The sequence below is a fragment of the Panthera uncia genome, chromosome B1, assembly GCF_023721935.1.
Source record: "Panthera uncia isolate 11264 chromosome B1, Puncia_PCG_1.0, whole genome shotgun sequence".
Classification (NCBI taxonomy): Eukaryota; Metazoa; Chordata; class Mammalia; order Carnivora; family Felidae; genus Panthera; species Panthera uncia.
Genome location: NC_064811.1, coordinates 17497605 through 17516298, shown reverse-complemented (window position 1 = coordinate 17516298; position 18694 = coordinate 17497605). Strand labels below are relative to the sequence as shown.

Genomic DNA, 18694 nt, shown 5'->3' with positions numbered 1-18694 from the left:
CATGTAGCACAGTAGAAGGAAAAAACAGGGCTCCAGCTATTACCAATGGTGACCACCCATGCCATCCAAAATACCAACACACAGCTACAATATCCGTATCAACACCACTTATGATGGTAGTCTTCTTTACATGCGTGGAGTCATGTCCAAATGCCACCATGTAAAAAAGCATGTTGTTTCAAATATTTAATACAAGAGCAGATTGTTCATGTATACTCAAAACCTCTTTTAGGGGTTCCCTTTGCCCCTCTCCATCCCCTGCCCCTTACTACCTCTACTCAGAAAAGTCACATACTCAGAAGAAGAGTATAAAGGATAGAGATGAAAGAGGCAGTATGTTGGAGTAAGAAAAGTTCCAACTTGGAAGGTGGAAAGACTGGACCTCTGTCCCCTGTTGGTCTCTGCTCATGCCAATAGTCAGGTGTGCACCCAAGCGGAGGGAATAATGTGTGCAGCAGTACATGAAGGTCATGGCACATTTAAAGAATGGCATGTGCTTCATCTTGGTCAAGGAAGAAGATACAAATGAAGAAAAGCAAGAGGTGAAGCTGGCGATGTAGTGAGAGGTGAAATTACAAAGTTTTTTTTTATGCCATGCCAGAAGTTCAGAAATTATTCTGTAGAAGATAAAAGACAGTAATAATGTTTTTAATCATTGTTAAAATTTATTAAACGCACACAGGTTGCCCAAGACTGCTCTAAGAATTTGATGTTAATAAACACATTTAATGTTTACAACAACCCCAAGATAGACACTATTATTGTTCTCATTTTACAAATCAGGAAACTGAGGCCTGCAAAGCTTAGGTATCTCCCAAGATCCCTGACTGGTGGAGTCAAGATTCAAACCTAGCCAGTTTAATTTCAGAGCTCTTGTTATCTCTCACAAAATGGAATGATGTGGTCAGAATTTGAACAGACCACACTCTAAGCACTGTGCTGGAGAGACTGCAGGAGTGTGGAGGAGTGAAGGGTATTTCAAGAAGATAAGCGCCAGTTGAGTTCCAGAACTAAAGAAAAGGCAGTAGTAACGGAGGAGAGGATGTAACCAAGAGGTTAAGAAGAGATAGAATAAAAAATAATTGGTTAAATAAAGAAGAGAGTAAGAGGAAGAGTCTAACATGAGTCCCAGAGTGCTGGCGTGGGCACTTTGTGATGGCCTAATAATTTTTAAAGAACCACTTGACCTTGTGCACCAGTGAACTTACCTGGAAAGCAACCCCTACCAGATGGGCAGGCCCAGGAAGGAACAGCACAAGTAATGCTTTTTATTTTCCAGTACAATGCTGGCACATACTCATCCAAATAAACAAATGTCCCATCTTAACTGATGAATTTGGTGGTGACAAAAACAACAACAACAACAACAACAACAACAACAACAACAAAACTCATGTACAATTATGTAGGCTAATATATAGAACCCATACTCCAAACAAATGATTGAGGTACAGCAATTTTTTCTTGTTTTTCCTGGTTAAATATATTGAATCACATTTAGTTTTTCATGTAACATCCATGAACACTATAGAAAGATAAGAAAGAAAAAGCACAGGCTGATGAGAAAAGATGCAGACATGTTATAGCTTATCACGATAGTTGTTAAGTGTCATAAAAAAAAGCCAAAACCATTTATAGAACACTCGTATTCAGGTGAAAAATATAAAAGAGTATGTGTGCATAAAATTCCATGGATGGGGGAGTCTGGGTAGCTCAGTTGATTAAGCTTCTGACTCTTGATTTCAGTTCAGGTAATGATCTCCACAGTCCGTGAGACTGAGCCCCAAGTTGGGCTCTGTGCTGGTAGCACAGAGCCTGTTTGGGATTCTCAATCTCTCTGCCCCACCCCCACTCACACGCATCCTCTCTCTCAAAAATAAATGTATAAACAAATGTATACAAAAAGACTAGAAGTATATTAACCATGAACTTGAAGAGAAGTGGGGGCAGGAAGCATGAAAGTAATAAACAACAATCAGACAGAGAAAGATAAATACTGTATGATCTCACTTATGTGAAATCTTAAAACAAACAAAACATGATGACTATAGCTAAAACCCTGCTACATTTGCCAGTTGCTAAGAGAGTAGATCCTAAAAGTTCTCATCACAAGGAAAAAAATACGTTTTTGGTGAGGGCGATATCTATATGAGATGATGGATGCTAACTAGACTTATTGTCATGATCATTTCCCAGTATGTCTAAGCCAAATCATTATACTATACACCTGAAATTTATACTGTGTGTCAATTACATTTCAATAAAATTGAAAAAAAATCGACTTCATAAAAATACAAAATCCTAAAAAAAAAAAAGCAAACAAAAATATTCTTTAAAATCCTCATTATCTGGAAGTTATTGAGATCTAAATCTTGTCTCTTTCTCTTCATATATAGTCCTTTATGAAAAGACTGACTGTCAATAGTTCCCACCCACTTATACAGAACCCTACTTCTTATAAAACCAGTCCTGTTTTAGTTAAATAGAACTATTTGACTTTTAAAAACAACCTAACTCAGACACTGATATCAACATAATCTTTCATTCATGAACATGAACAGGCTCTCAAGGATCACCAGACATTTGACAAAAACAAATAGCATGAAATATATGCAAAAAAATCTCAAAATCTTAAAGTGATACAGAGGGAAGGAAGGAAGGAAGGAGGAAGGAAGGAAGGAAGGAAGGAAGGAAGGAAGGAAGGAAGGAAGGAACTTAATTTTTTAAACAAGCATTCTTAAAAAGATTTGAGGTGTGATTACATCCAGAAAACAAAATACAGCTTCTTAAAACTGAAGCAATCAAAGAATAAATTTGAAAACCTAAAACTATGATTGCCACAATTAAATATTCAAGAGGAATTGAAAAACAGAATGAATGAAGCTAAAGTCCAAATTAGTAATCTGGAAGAAAAAGTTGAGGAATCAACCCAGATCCAGAGAAGTACAAAATGTAAGAAAAAATGTCTCCCATATTCACCCCATGAAGTTTCAATAAAAAGAGGTCAGCACTGGGAATTCTACAGGTGAGAAATCTGAGGCTTAGAGAAGTTAACTCATTTAATTCTCCAGCAGTATACAAATAGAATCAGGCATATTCCAGATGTGTCTTACTCATAAGCCCAAGACTGAAATTCAATCAGTACCTGTAAGAGTGGCCCCACTCTGATTGGTTCATGTAGGTGCCAGCCTGATCAATATCAGTAGTTTACAGCTGGCCTCCACTCTTAATGGTCAATGAAGATGATAGTCTGTCCCATACCAGTTGTTTATGGCGGCATCCACTCTCACTAATCAATGCAAGTGCCAGTCTAGTCTATACCCATTCTTTATAGTCAGCATCTTCTTGGGTAGTGAATCAGTTGATGAATATTTGAACATCATCCCTGCCCCAGCCCGTACTCTTTCAATGATGCCTACATAGTTTCATGGTACAATCAAAAACAGGGATGGATTAAATACGTGAGGGGGATTAAGGAGCGCAGTTGTTGTGATGAGCACAGGGTGTGGTATGGAAGTGTTGAATCACTATATTTCACACCTGAAACTAATATTGCACTGTATGTTAACTAATCAGAATTTAAAGAAAAACTTAAACAAAGGGAGGCGATCACTGAGATTTTTGTGGGTCACAAATTTGAACCTGCGGGGAAGAAATAAAGGTGGTTTCTGTCATATCACCCTTTAAGCTATGAGAAATTTCATGGATAAATGCTTCCCTCTCTTCTTCCTTTTTCCTTACACACCAAGAAATAAGCAGCCATGCTTTAAGTCTTTTTTCTCTCCTTTCCTAGGTGGTCCAGACAAAGAATAGATCTATCTGGTAAACTCTTATCTGGTAAACTCTGTCCTAGAAGACTACCACAGGCAGTCATCCTAAACTGCAATGTTTAAGGGGTTTAGCAGAAAACAGGAATCAAGATAAACAGGAAGTCGTCTAAAGAAATATAGGGCCTGTGCTGACATCTAAAACGTGTAGATGTCATATGCCTCTGGCTCAGGTTTGTGTAGACTAGATGAGTTTTTAAAAAGGACTAGAGAGGAAATAGCCTGAATAGAAATCACCACAAATGGGATCTAAAACCAACTTGAAAATTCAGCTGCCCTGTTTATTCTCCCACTTTTAAAATGCAAACATAACTCCAATTTTTTTTTTAACGTTTTATTTATTTTTGAGACAGAGAGAGACAGAGCATGAACGGGGGAGGGGCAGAGAGAGAGGGAGACACAGAATCGGAAGCAGGCTCCAGGCTCTGAGCCATCAGCCCAGAGCCCGGCGAGGGGCTCGAACTCACGGACCGCGAGATCGTGACCTGAGCTGAAGTCGGCCGCTTAACCGACTGAGCCACCCAGGCGCCCCTCCAATTTCTTAACTATAGCATTCCATCTTTGACATACCAAGGCAAACAGAAAGCCAAAATTTGAGCCCACCCCCAAGTTCTGCCAACACAAAGCCAAAGTTAAAGCTAAATCAACATCCAAACATTATACTGGTATCCAGTGCAGCATCAAAGGTTGATAATGACATTCATAAAACTGAGGCCTTTTCCTCCCTAAGAACCACAAACTCAGATCCCACCAGGAGGTGTTGACGGAGTAGTTTAGACTTTGCTTAGGATTTGTGGGATTCTGCAGATCTTGTTCACCCCTGAAGAGCCTTCCCTGAAATCACTGGGAGTTATAAGCTCATAAGAGCTGTAGAACTGGGTCCTAAATGTTATTTTCATAGCTCCTCTGTGGCCTACCGAGGGAGTAAACAAAATGCCACTGAGCTACCTGCTGTTTTGTGTCTCTCATTCCCTCCAGCCAAAACAGAGGCAGAGGTGACTTCACAAAGGGTTAAAACTCATGAGAAATGTTTTTTTTGTAATTAAAATACTGCAGGAGACTCACTTCTGTACCAACAATGATTATCTGCCTTTTTTTCCTGCCTCTTCGTCTAACAAATACATTTTACAGGTTTTACAACGTTCTTTACAACTCACCTAAAACACATAATTTTCCTCCTGCTTATATCACTCGTTTATTATTTATTTATTAGATTTATATTGTGCTTTCCTCCAAAAGGCTCAAAGCAGCACACAGCCAACTCTTATATAATAAACATTTCATTAAACTCTTCTTAAAAGCTATAAACAGGGAAGTAGCCAGAGTGGGGGCCGAAGAGATATGAAGGACAGTAAGAAGGAAGAATCAAGGGTCAAGTGAAATAAGCAACCAAGTAATCAATATATTAGCAGGCCTGGTGATCAGAAAGTCCTGTCCTGACCCATCTACAAAGACCCTGACAGTGCCTTCTATTCTGAGTAACAGAGCCAAAATACCCTATTTCTGTGTGGGGGTGAGGCATGGGTATGCTGGGCAGTGGGGAGGCGGGGGAGTATGCTCATTATCTCTCAGGGCTAGCAAGAGGGTATGTGAAAACAAAGATACCTACACAGACAGCTGTGTTTTGAGAGCCAGTGGAAAGACATACATGGTAATGCTTTATCACACATAGCCAAAACGTTAGCTTTTTGTTGTTTTTTTTAACAAATACAATTTACGTTTCACCCTCGGTTCTGTTGAGGGTATGTGACTTCTTCCAACGGTTCTGTAGACTTTCGGAACCAGGGCAACCTAAAAGTTCAAGGATTCTCAAAATCAAAAAGTGACAAGGCGACTTCAGCTTTTAAATCCCAGGTCACATTGATTTGACAATGCCGTATGACAAAGCCACTGACATCCCGCATGTGTGATCTGCACCACAGTGGGAGGGGAGCTACACTCTCCCAGCAACTGCTGGTGGAACTAGTCCGGAATGAGCAAAGAGGGAATGTATTCTAACATGCAGAAAAAGGGGAAACCACCATTCCCCTTAGGTGGAGCAGACAATGTAACTCTCCCGTCAGTAAAGGAGCAGAAGAGACCACAGCCAGGAGAAAGAATCCCCATGATAGGATTAGTGTTGCCGCTCTTATGCTCCAGGCTCTCTTGTGCTCCCCTTACACATGCTAAATAAACTCTGTAATCCTCAGAACAAACCTACAAAGTGGGAATGACCACTTTCCTAATTTTATAAATAAGGAAACTGAGGCTTAAGTTATTTGCCCAAGGTCACTCAGTTAGTAAGTGCCTGAGCTAGGATTCAAACTTAGCACAGAAGCATAGGTGGAAAACCACAAACATAAAAAAATCATTCTGTGAGTTGACAAGGAGAGAAGTCATGGTGGATCAAGCCTCCCCACTTCAACGCTGCTAGAGAGTTAACAGCACAGTGGGAGGTTAGGGGCCACAAATAAAAATCTTAAAACAAGGCTGCAGCAAGCTCAGTACAGAAGGGCATGAACAAACTGCCTCCAAAAGACAGAAGAGCTATGGCAACCCTGAGGCCCTGTGAAGACAGGAGCTCAGAATGGACCGGTAAGGTTATCCCTAGGTTCTACATGAAAAGGACCTGGAAACTGGCACCTGAAATGTATGATATCGTCTTGTATAACTGATTGCAGATTTATTCCAAGTTAACTTCTAACAGAGTCATCCTCAGAAATCCTTTTGTAACCCCCTCAATATAAAGACCATGCATTGGGCACTTACTAGGTACCAAGCATTTGACATACGTCATCTTATTTTTGTTTTTGTTGTTGTTGTTTGTTTTTAATATGAGAGAAAAAGAGTTGGGGAGAGGGGCAGAGGGAGAGAGAGGAGAGAGAATCCCAAGCAGGCTCCACGCTCACTGCCAAGCCCCCCACAAATGCAAGATCATGACCTGAGCTGAAATCAAGAGTCAGATGATCAACCAACTGAGCCACTCAGGCAATTCCACATCATCTTATTTAAACCTCACAGCAATGATATAACATAGATACCCTAATTTTCCCCATCTTACAGATTGGAAGCACAGAGAGATTGAGTAACTTGTACAAAGTCACACAGAGCTAGTAAAAAGTAGAGTCTGGGGAGTCACGTGGCTTGTTCTGGCCCCCAGAACTGTGAGAAAATAAACCCCCCAATTTATGGTAATTTGCTACAGGAGTTCTATGAAACTACTACAAGAAACTCTCTTAGCTTTGTTTAGCCCAGCGTTTCCCACATGGAAAAGATATGTATATATGGAGCACAGGCTCATCAGTAGTAGGACAGAGACCAGGGCTCCAACTCCATTAGACCTCCAGCTCCATCCAGGGTACTTTCTCACACCCTGCGGTTGTCCCCTGCGCTTATCAGCTGCCCCAGAGATGGGATGGCACACTAGACTAGTCTCTGCTTTTTAGCACTAAAAATAGAACCGGACACCTCTTCCAACGGCTGAACATCCTCTAATAAAGTCTCTTGTATTCCTTGAAGAAATTTACTGAGTATTTTTCCAGCCAACAGTGGAAATTAATTTTTTGTTGTTGTTGGGGGGAATTTTGGCAAGAGTGTTCAAGAAATCAATGACAAAAGCAGCTAGTCCAAGGTAAATTGATGTCTCAGATAAACTTGAACTTACTGAAATTACAGGTGCAGCTCAGTCGTCAACCCCTCACTACCACCAACCTTGCCGAAAGAAAGGGACAAAGGAACGTGAGCCTCTTCTGTGTGAAAAGTGACAGTTTCACTTCTACGATTACAGACTCACTAATCCCTTTCCTTCTTTTCCTTTTGCCTCCTCAGCCTCACCCTCTTCCCTAGGGATACAGACCCCACCAGAAGTAATTCCATTCCAGCCCTAGTGAAGGGGAAGGAGCTTCTCCTACCTTCCACTTGATAAGCTGCAGTGGACGCCCCCCATCCAAATCCTGCAGGGAAAGCCATATTTTCAGAAGAGGGCCAGCTAGACACTCAGCCAAATGGGAGTTCTGTGCCCTTTAGTCAGAGGAGCCCAAGAAATTGTGCAAACAGTTTGGGGACTCACCCAGACCAAAGTCTCAGGATGCAAATGTGTATGCAAACAAGAAGGGAGCCAGATTAAATGATCACACTTGACTGGCCTTGGCCTTGATACAAATCCAAGACACTTTGTAAAGGCAAGCATTTCCACTTTCTTCTCTGGGCACACCCTGATTTTAACAGAGTTAGACCAGCCTGGATGCTTTGGCAGGGCACCCATTCATCCAATCTTATCCATTTTATTAAAAAACATGGACATTGTTTTTAAAAGTCACATTATCCTACTAGAATTCTCCGTTAGCCAATTCCTCCCAATTCCTAAGCCCCACTCCCTACAAGTAACAGTTTGCAACTGTCTCTCCTGGAATTTTCTCCCATGTTATTTAAACAATAAACTGAGATTACTGCTTCTTTGTTTTCAATTTTAGATAATAACGATCGAATTCTGGATATAGAGGTAGAAGATCAAGCTCACTCTGTCTCCCTCCCTCTGGCTCTCTCTCTTCCTCCTCCAACATGCTAAATAAACACTTGATATTGGGGCTCCTGGGTGGTTCAGTCAGCTGAGTGCCCAACTTCAGTTCAGGTCATGATTATCACTGTTTGTGGGTTTGAGCCCCACATCCAGTTCTGAGCTGACTGCAAGGAGCCCACTTCAGATTCTGTCTACCTCTCTCTCTGCCCCTCCCCTCCCTTGCTTGCTCTCTCTCTCTCTCTCTCCCCCCCTGCATCTCTCAAAAATAAATAAATAAACTTCCAAAAAGTTAAATAAATACTCGATACTTACATTACTATGACCATGTATGGTTCAAAGCTGAGCCGTGAAATAATAGACCATGCTTACGTGCAACCTTTTATTTTCTCTGGGGTTAATCAACTGCCTGGTTTTTATATTGAATTTTCTGTATACCTATCACTAATTCATCCCCAAACACTCTGAGAGAACGATAAATCTCTGATGTTCAAACACTTCTATTTTCCTGCTCATTCTGCACGATTGTCGTTCAGGCCACCACAGAGCTATGTAATCTGCAACCCCATCACCTCTTCTCTGTGCTTTCTTCCTCTTTGTCTTTTCTCCGTGAATAACTTTCTGATAAAGGAGGCATGAGAAGTAACTTTTTGGAAACTCTGTAGTTCTGGAATTATCTTTATTCTAATGTCACGCTTGATATGTAGTTTGACCACTATGGGATTCTATGATGGAAGTAATTTTCACTCAAACTTTCGCAAGCATTGGTTCCTGGCCTTCTAGCTTCTGGTGTGGCTATTGAGAAGTCTGATGACAACCCAAGTCCTAATCTTTTATATATAACCTGTTTTGTAACCCATCCCCCCTTCCCTGCCTCCCAGGCTTCTATTTCTGAAATCTCACAGTCATGCGCCTCAATGTGGGACTTTTCCTCCACTGTCCCAAGCATGCAGCATATGTATCACAGTAACACAGAATGTGGACAAGAGGGGAAACTGAGGGGTGCACGAGAAGGCTCTGTACTATCTTTGCAACTTAGCTGTACATCTAAAATTGATTCTGAAACTAATATAACACTGTATGTTGAGTAACTAAAAATAAAATTAAAACTTAAGGAAATAAAAAATTCTTTTTAAAGGCAAAATAAAAAGTTCATTTTTTTTAACTGCCTGTGGAGAGAGGAGTTAGGCAAAATCAAAGTGAGGCTAATTACTTATTCAGTTCCCCTACATCAGCTTTTAAATCATCCTACACTGTGTAATGAGAGGAACACAAAATTGGAATGGGGTATAACTCATTTCAAATCCCACCCTGTCCAGTTATCCTAACCCTAAGAAGAAAGAAGAGGTTAAATATAGAAAGAAATGAGAGAAGACATTTAAAATATTTAAAGGTACAAGTTTGGTGAAATAAACACAAAAAATACAGGGCATACTATTAAAATTAGCCCCTATAGTCATTCAGTTCTGAAGCCATCATCATAAACTGAATGAAAAAAAATTGAAATATTTTCATTATGAAACACTAGATGGCAGTATTGCAATTATTTTAGGTTTACACATTGCCCTTCGAAGTGTTACTAAAATTTAGTTATCCCACCAAAGACCACCTTCCCCTGCAGCCCCTAGCTAATTGCTACTGTTCTTCTAATGATTTTTCTCCAGAAAGAACAATCTACCTTCTTAGCACTCCACAGCCTCTGAGGTTACTTGACCACAAATGGCAGAATTCAATTTCTCTCACCTCTGATCTGATTCTCTACTATGGCATTCTCAAGCAATTTGGCATCAGGACCTTGTACACTCTTAAAAATAATCGAGGCCATTAAAGAACTTTTTAAAATGTGGATTATACTTAACAATATTTACCATTTTAGAAATTAAAACAGACTTAAAATTACCAATGATTTCATTTAACATATAGCAATAAAAAGCAGGGAACAGAAATAACATATTTTATGAAAAGTAATCATCTGATCCAAAACAAAAACATTTAGTGGGAAGAGTGTTTTACATTTTTGCAAATTCCTTTATACGTGGTTTAGGAGAAAACAGCTGGGTGCCCATAGCTGCTTCTTACTCTATTTGTTGCCTGTGTAAAACTCTACTGCACACTCAAACAACTGAGAATAAAAAAGGAAAATCATGTCTTCATATTTATGAAAATAGTTTTGACCTTGTGTACCTCCAAAAAAAAGTCTCAGAGACTCCAAGGATCCGTAGACCACACTTTAAGGACCTGAGCTTTCCTGGTAGTCTCTTCCTTCCTCTCTTCCAGTACCTTCCTTTGCTATCAACAATCCTTCTGTATTCTTCTGCCCTTACAGAAAATTCACACCACTAACAGTCCCTGCACTGAAGTCCTAATGGATATACGACATATAAATATGCAGCCACAATACTGAGTAAAAATTATCTTATTTGGGGCTCCTGGGTGACTCAGTCGGTTGAGCACCCGACTTCAGCTCTGGTCATGATCTCACAGCTCGTGGGTCCAAGCCCCACGTCAGGCTCTGTGCTGATAGCTCAGAGCCTGAAGCCTGCTTCAGATTCTGTGTCTCCCTCTTTCTCTTCCCCTTTCCTGCTCACGCTCTGTCTCTTTCTCTCAAAAATAAATAAATGCTGGGGGAAAAAAAGAATTACCTTATTTGTTTACTTTCTTTATACAAAAAGAATTCTGATTTTATGGCCCTATCTAACAAAACTGGCTATAATTTGTCATTATGTAGGTCCCCTCCACTTCATTTTTGGGCCATTCAAGAAAATTTAGATCTTATGAAGACCAAATTTTAAAGATGCTTAGTGTCCTCATTCTCCCATCTCCTAGTTTGGGCCCATCTTGCTCAATACCAAGATGTCCACTTTCCAAGCCTGCCATGGGTCCTTCAAGCCCACTTACTCTCTGCTCGAGAGGCACAGAAATCCCTCTCAATGGGTATAAATCTGAGACCTTAGGTTCAATTCCCACCTCAAAACCACACAGTAATTCCTTTGAGATCCTGCCACCTTCCCAGGGTATGGGCTCAGAATAGCACTCCAGACCCTGCTAGTCACGAGAGTCACCAACCTGTGTCCACCTTCCAACTGGAGGGAAATAAGGTACTTGCATTATGGTTACTTGCACAATGGCTATCAGAATGTACGCTCTCACCAGACGTCCTAGGAATCCCAACAGACTATATACCCAGTGACCTCTAGGTAAAAATACGTCTTGCAGAAACTCTTCTCTTTGTTAACTGCAAAACAAGCCATTCTTCAAGGATTCAGCTCAGTAGCTATGACTTTCACTCTCCCAACTTACAATGCTGAGAGTCAAAAGCCCTGGCTTTCAAAATGTTCCTGTGTACCTGTGTCAGGAGAAAAGCAAGTTTCTAAATAAGCATTTTTCAGTCTGTAACAAAGACTCCTCTGCATTAGCCAAAACCTTGTCCAGCTGGGCACACAATCAAACCACATTTGTCAGCTCCCTTATAGTTAGACGAGGTCACAGGACTGTCTTGACCAGTGGAATGTGGGCAGAAATAGTGTGCACCACTTCCGGGCCAGGTTGCTGAGATCTGCTCACATCATCACCTGTGTTTCATGCATAATACCATCATTCTCCTTTCGTCTACTGACTGGATACACAGGCTACAGGTTCCACTGAAATCTCTGAGGCCCTAGGCAATCCTGAGATGGAAGGAGCCTGGTTCCCTATATCACCGCATGGAGCAGGGCAAATGCTCACTCCATAAGCAACCCACTTTGGTTGAATGAGAAATAAATGTTTACTTTGCTAAGCCACTGAGATTGGGGAGTTACCAATAAACACGCTTTCTGAACAATGACTATGATTTTTAAAAAAGAAGCCTAAGAAAAAAGTTTAATTACTTCAAAGTATTTTTCCCCCCTAGCAGGGAGACTCTTTGGTCATATCACATCACTGGAGAAAAAAGACAGTGACAGGGAAAGAGAAGGGGGTGGGGCTAGTATGAGGTAAACCAAAGGGCAAATCTACCTCAGGTTGTTTGTGCATTGGATTATTCATCTTGACTTTCTGCACTTGTCAGGAAAGATCTAGTCAAAACTTGACGTTGAAGAGGCACATTTTACAAAAGTGCTTCCCAAACAGAGCCCTTGATTCCTGAGAGCCATCAAGCTATTTTTAATATTTCAATAATTATAATTGCAATTGTACATTCGCTTCCTTTCAGGTCTCCTAAGCTTTCTAAAACTCCAATTTTATTACTTTAGGCTGGAATTATATGAACTCATTGTGGTAATACCAGTTTTTTTCATGCATGAAAATACAAAAATGAATTCTTTATAACAATGCTCTCAGTTTCTTAGTAGATAGAATCTGTTAAAACATGAAGTCCAGAAAGTAAATCCATTATAAATGGAATCTTTGATTGTGAAATTCCTGACAACCATGATGTGTGTGCTCACGTGTGTGGGAGACAAGGGGTAGGGGCATTTATTAATCCAGACCAACTAGGATTCAATCAACTCTCAAGCTTCTGTTGGTAACAGAATCTGATTTTCCTTTGGCTCTCTGCCTTTCCCCTGTGCAGACCACATAATTCCAGAAAAGCTGACACCGCACACACCCAATAATCCACCAGCTCTGGGGATTAATTTTAGGCGATCTTCACACCTCTCATTGGTTAAGGGATTGGATTAAAGGTGGGCTTGAAACCCAATCAAACAATAAGATGTGAGAAAATGTACTTTTAGGGGTTCTGAGTAAGAAGTTTTTTCACTCGGGGAGCCTGAGTGGCTCAGTCGCTTGAGCGTCTGACTTCCGCTCAGGTCACAATCTCACAGTTCGGGAGTTCGAGCCCCGCGTCGGGCTCTGTGCTGTCAGCTCAGAGTCTGGAGCCTGCTTTGGATTCTGTGTCTCCCTCTCTCTCTCTGCCCCTCCCCTGCTCTGTTGGGCTCTGTCTCTCTCTCCAAAATAAATAAACATTAAATTTTTTTTTTTTTAAGTTTTTTCACTCTTCTATAGAAGTTACCTAAACAGACATCCTCTTCCTGCTACACACGAATATGGAAGTTTTTGGCAGCCATTTTTTCATAAACATAAAGAGGACTACCTTTGGGATATGGAAGAAAGACAGAAGGAACTCTAATTGCCTTTACGGTTTAGACCTACTTGGATTGGGTTTCCTATTAGTTGCAACCAAAAGATTCATATACAGTATATATATGTTGTGTGTCTATATCTGTATCTGTCTCTGCATATACATACATATATATGTACATGTGTATATGTATGCAATATGTATGTGCATGTGTTCATATTTAGCCATGCATATGGTCTGATGTAGATATAGACGTATATAAGTGAGTATGGACTTAGATATATGAAAGTGGATGTGTGTACATATACATAATTCATATGTGTGTCTATACATCATAAATCCCCTCCAAATAAAGAAATTTACTGGATATTTTTTCTAGCTGTCTTGAATGCTGGCTCATGTCACCAGGCAGGCAATGAAGATATATGTGAGATAATTAATGGCACACTGAAGTGGGATTCAATTACATTATTTGCATTTATTTATTGAAGGCCATACGCCCCATAAGATTTAGCATGGGTGCAATATAAAACAACAGCAGTGCATCAATCAACATTTCAAAAAGTCATACTGTTATATAATTAAAGATTACTGTTGAGTAATTTCCAAAACAAACAAAAAGATGCTCTGTCCTTTAAGGTGTTGACAGGCTGGTACTAACAAAGGCATACAAGTAATCACAAAAACCTCTCAAAACCACTCAAAGTTCAACTGTTGAGCTTAGCAGCTCTAAGAATAAAAGGCAGTCCGAAGAGACAGAGAGAACTCATAATACTTTTGGGAGCCTTCCAGCAAATATCTACAGCTATAGTATCAGATTCTAGTCATAAGGCATTTTAGGGCATTATCCATAGTGCAGTGACTCTGTCCACGTCATTAACAATTCAGATTCACCAGAATTATTATTCCACATACTCAAGATTTAGCTACTCAGATCATCCTCCTAAAAAAACTTCCACCAATGTAATTTAACCTCCATTTGTATATCTATGGACTATTTGGAGAAGTGCTAAACTGAGCTGGAATTAGGGTTACAAGTGAGGTGCCTAGGAGAAAAATTTAAGGAGGTACACTCTCAGTCCTGGTCTTCATGTTAAATACCAGAAACAGAGTCCTCAGGCTCAAAGGCCTTGCTACAGACCAGGAACTGGTTTTCCTTCTGAACTGTTCATGGCCATGCACAGGTGTGCCATGTGCCTCAGGACTAGACTGTAGCTAATCCACCTAAGTCCCATGAGCATTTGCACATTTGAAAGTAGCTTTGATTGTTAATCTTGCTTCAGGGATTGGGTTTGGAACTTCAAAAGCATTTTCTTCCCATAGTGAATAAAGCAAAGCATTGGAGGCCCACAATCTGAAAAGGAAGTGTAAAAGACTAGAATGAAGCCAAACACGATGTAAAACCAGAGTGAAAAGGAACAATTTCAGTGATCATAAAATTAATTTAGGGGTTCCTGGGTGGCTGAGTCGGTTGAATGTCTGACATCGACTCAGGTCATGATCTCATGGTTCCTGGGCTCGAGCCCCACTTGGGGCTCTGTGCTGACAGCTTGGAGCCTGGAGCCTGGAGCCTGCTTTGGATTCTGTGCCTTCCTTTCTCTCTGTCCCTCCCCCACTCGTGTTCTGTCTCTCTCTCAAAAATAAATAAACATTAAAAAAATTAATTTAGATGAATTGTGTGGAAAGAGCAAGCAATGACATACAGCATGTGATGGCCTAGGAGAACCTGCCCAGACCTGTGTCTCTTGGATCCTTAGTCAAAGAGCACCAGATGGTCTAGACAACATTCTGAACCTTTTGCTTGTCCTCTTCCTACTTTCTACCCCATGCAGCCCACCTCCAAATACCGTTGACTCCAATTCCTTGACCTGTCTTAAATATGTCCACTCACCTTCATCTCTGTGACCTCTTAATGCAAAGTCCACAGAAATCCTCTCAAGACTACAAAGTTCCAAAGGTGCTAACTCCCAACTTCCAGTTGTGTTCCCATCCAAGAGCCTCTAGAGCAGCCTGAGCCATCTTTCTAAAACACAAATTGTTCAGATTGTCACTTGCCCCTGAAGTTCAAACTTCTTGACCTGCATAAAGCCTGCAATGATCTGGTTCCTGCCTCCCTTCCATTGACATCCACACCAGTGTTCCTCTCACAAGCTCTCCTTCCTTCAGATCTTCAAACCTACCATGCTCCATCTCTTCTTCAACACAATTCTTAACAAACACTGCTTCTTCTGCCTGGAATATGTTTCTCCCTTTATTGTGGCTCTCACCACTCTTCCATTAGCCAGCTGAAGGTTTCCTTTTAATGTTTATTTATTTTTGGCAGAGAGAGACAGAGCATGAGCAGGGGAGGGGCAGAGAGAGAGGCAGCCACAGAACCCGAAGCAGGCTGCAGGCTCCGACCTGTCAGCACAGAGCTCCGACGTGGGCTCAAACTCACAGACCACGAGATCATGACCTGAGCCAAAGTCGCACGCTCAACTTATTGAACCACCTAGGCGCCCCTGAAGGTTTTCTTTTTAAGGGCATATTCTCCAGAAAGAGTTAGGTGTCCCACTGCCCCAAGCTCCCATTGGACCTTGTGCACCCCTTATCATAACACTCATGCCATTTTATTTTAAAATGTGTTTAGTGGTCTGACTTCCCTATCGGTTTATAACTCTTCTAAAGTAGAGATTACCTTACTCAGGCGAGCTAAAAATGAAAGACTCATTTGGTATATGGTTTCCCCAAATTCATCAATTTAATCACCAAATGGGTAATGATCATTTGTTATGAGCCAGGCACCATACTAAACCCTAGGAAAAAGTGGTGAACCGATCCAACCAAGTCAATCCCTGAACATAGTGTTAGGGCTTGAATTATCTTCCAATTTACTAATTAAAGGTCCTCAACTTTGTTTAATAGCATCCCATTTTTATCCCAAGTTACTCAGGGAGGAATCAAAGAATAAGAGTTACCAATAATTTTCCTAAGCATATTATGGCCACTCCTCCTCCCAACAAATTTACGGATTCAGAGTAGAGAAAGGAGACAGGTAGGGAAGAGGGAAAGTGTACCAAAAACTACAGGATGCTATTGTACATTTGACGTCATCAACAGAGAAAGCAAACCCTCTGGGACCCTGGCCTGAAGTGGATTTAGGATTTAGGCTCAAGGAACAGATGATAAGGATTCTTCTCTGAGCACTCCACCAGAAAAGCTATCTGTGATGCTTCTGGGTGTTAGGGAGGGTGGTTTAAAAATCCATCTGCCCAATTTGGTGTGCTGATGGTATGGGGCATCTCTCTGCCTCTGCACCATGCAGGGAGTCCCCCCTCACTGTCCTTCATAGGCAGCTCTGTCCTGTACTCACATTCCCTTTATTTGGGAATCCCTGCTTTGAACAATGGTGCATGATACAACACCAGACCTCAACTTCTGCTTTGGTTCATAACATTTAGAGCTAAAAACTGGTCTGCTCATTTTCAATAATTATATAAGATTATTACATTCTCATTTCCTGTGTGAGTTCTATGTGGTTGTATTCTAATGACTTTTTGCATTATAATCTTTATATGTAATAATCAAAATGTATAAAGCATGAGCAATACATTGATATTATTCCTGAAATAAAGGGGAGGTCATTAAAATATGCCAAAACAGTTAAGGTCAGCATGAAGAAGCTTGTGACAAATGAGAATTTTTCCTGAAAACCTCTTTTTAGAACATTCACTTCATGTGCTTAGAGTTCCATTGAAGAGACAGATATTAATACACACAAGCAAAAAAAAAAAAAAAAAAACCCACAAAAATCTAATTACAAATGTGATTAAAAACAAAAGTTTTAGCTTCTGATAATGGCAGAGTAGCTTGTATCAGAATTACCAATTCCAACTGTAAACTCTAAATATAACACCAAAGACAACTAAAGATAAAGTAAATGTGGATAGCTACAGGGGAAGAGACAAACCATAAAAGAAGGGAAGTGAAGCAGAGTGTGATCCATTTTTAAAGGTTTTTACCCTGAGGACACCCCTCATGGAATTCAAGCAGGAAACCTCTGTCCTCTGGCTTGAAGGGAAACAGGGAAAGAAGTCTGAAGGAGGAGAGGGGGCTGGAAACTGAGGGGTAAAATCCCAAAACAGAGGAAGCTAAAATTTAGTAAAATTGCCATGTTCTCATTATATTTATGGGTTACCTTTTACTTACAACAAATGATTCTAGTTTTCTATATGCCACCATGATATAAATATATTTATAAGCCCATTTTTAGGCTAAAAAAAAAAAAGGTTGAGTCAATGTAAAGTAAGTAGTAATGAAGGTATGAAAAAGCCAATTGCACAAATTTTAAAAGTGTACCCAAATGTTTGAAACTGGGGCCAAAGGCCAAATGTCTTAGGCCATTATTTTCACCCACTTTAAATCCACGCACAACCACTCATTTCCCCTCTGTCTTATGCACATTTTAACAGTAAGGAAGATGTTGATTAGCTTTGCCTTTGCCACTTTTTATTGGGAAGAAAATTTGAATATGCAGTATTTTTAAACCTCAGATGACACTTCTTTTCTAGAATAATGACTGGACAAGGTCTATGGGCTTGGGTGTCACATGACAGGCCCCATGAAAGGGATAACTTTGCTGTTTCTTACTTATGTAAAACTTGGATGCATTTTTTATTATTTATTTATTTTTATTTTTTAAGTAATCTCTGTACCCAGCGTGGGGCTCGAACCCACAACCTCAAGATTAAGAGTTGCATGCTCCACCAACTGAGCCATCCAGGCACCCCTTTGGATGCATTTCTTGGCCTCTCTGAACCACAGTTTTCCCTGCCAAGGAGGGATCATCATTCTTAGCTCATGGGCTTGTTGTGCAGATCCAATGAGATGATACATGTGAAGCTCTGTGAAAAGGGCCAGGCCCACCACTGATAAGCTTCATCAAAAACAGTCATGGGTAAGACATGCTATTTGTTCAAAGTAGCAGTCTCAGAGGGCCATAAGGACAGCGGTGAGGTTGGGCAGGGATTCTTTTTCACAGCAGAGAACATCTAAAAGAAGCCAATTCCCTAAGTCAGTTTAATTTGGCAGTGGAAGGGAGACAGGTGGAAGGCAGAGGACGTGTGAAAGCAGACAATTATGGGGTGTATGGGAGCAATATTTCTCCAAGGCTCACACTTGTGAATGGCTTCTCTCCTTAGACACAGCTCCTCTGACATGGATTCTCCCACTTTTACAATTGCTGTACCTGCTCTTGTCTAGACAAATCCAGCAAAGGAATGGAGCCAGAACAGAAGTCACATGTGTGCATGGAAAAATGTACCCTGCTAA

The 18694-nt window shown here is 40.6% G+C and overlaps 1 protein-coding gene across 1 annotated transcript in view; it reads right to left on the bottom strand.

The window, feature by feature from the left end:
• Positions 1 to 7894, bottom strand: part of LOC125922675 (cytosolic beta-glucosidase) — a 106551-nt gene extending 98657 nt beyond the window's left edge. The window contains exon 1 of the mRNA XM_049630386.1: positions 7718 to 7894. Within this exon, the coding sequence (XP_049486343.1) occupies positions 7718 to 7775 (58 nt within the window). The 5' untranslated portion in view covers positions 7776 to 7894. The remainder of the gene's footprint in view (positions 1 to 7717) is intronic.
• Between the last annotated feature and the right edge of the window lie 10800 nt (positions 7895 to 18694).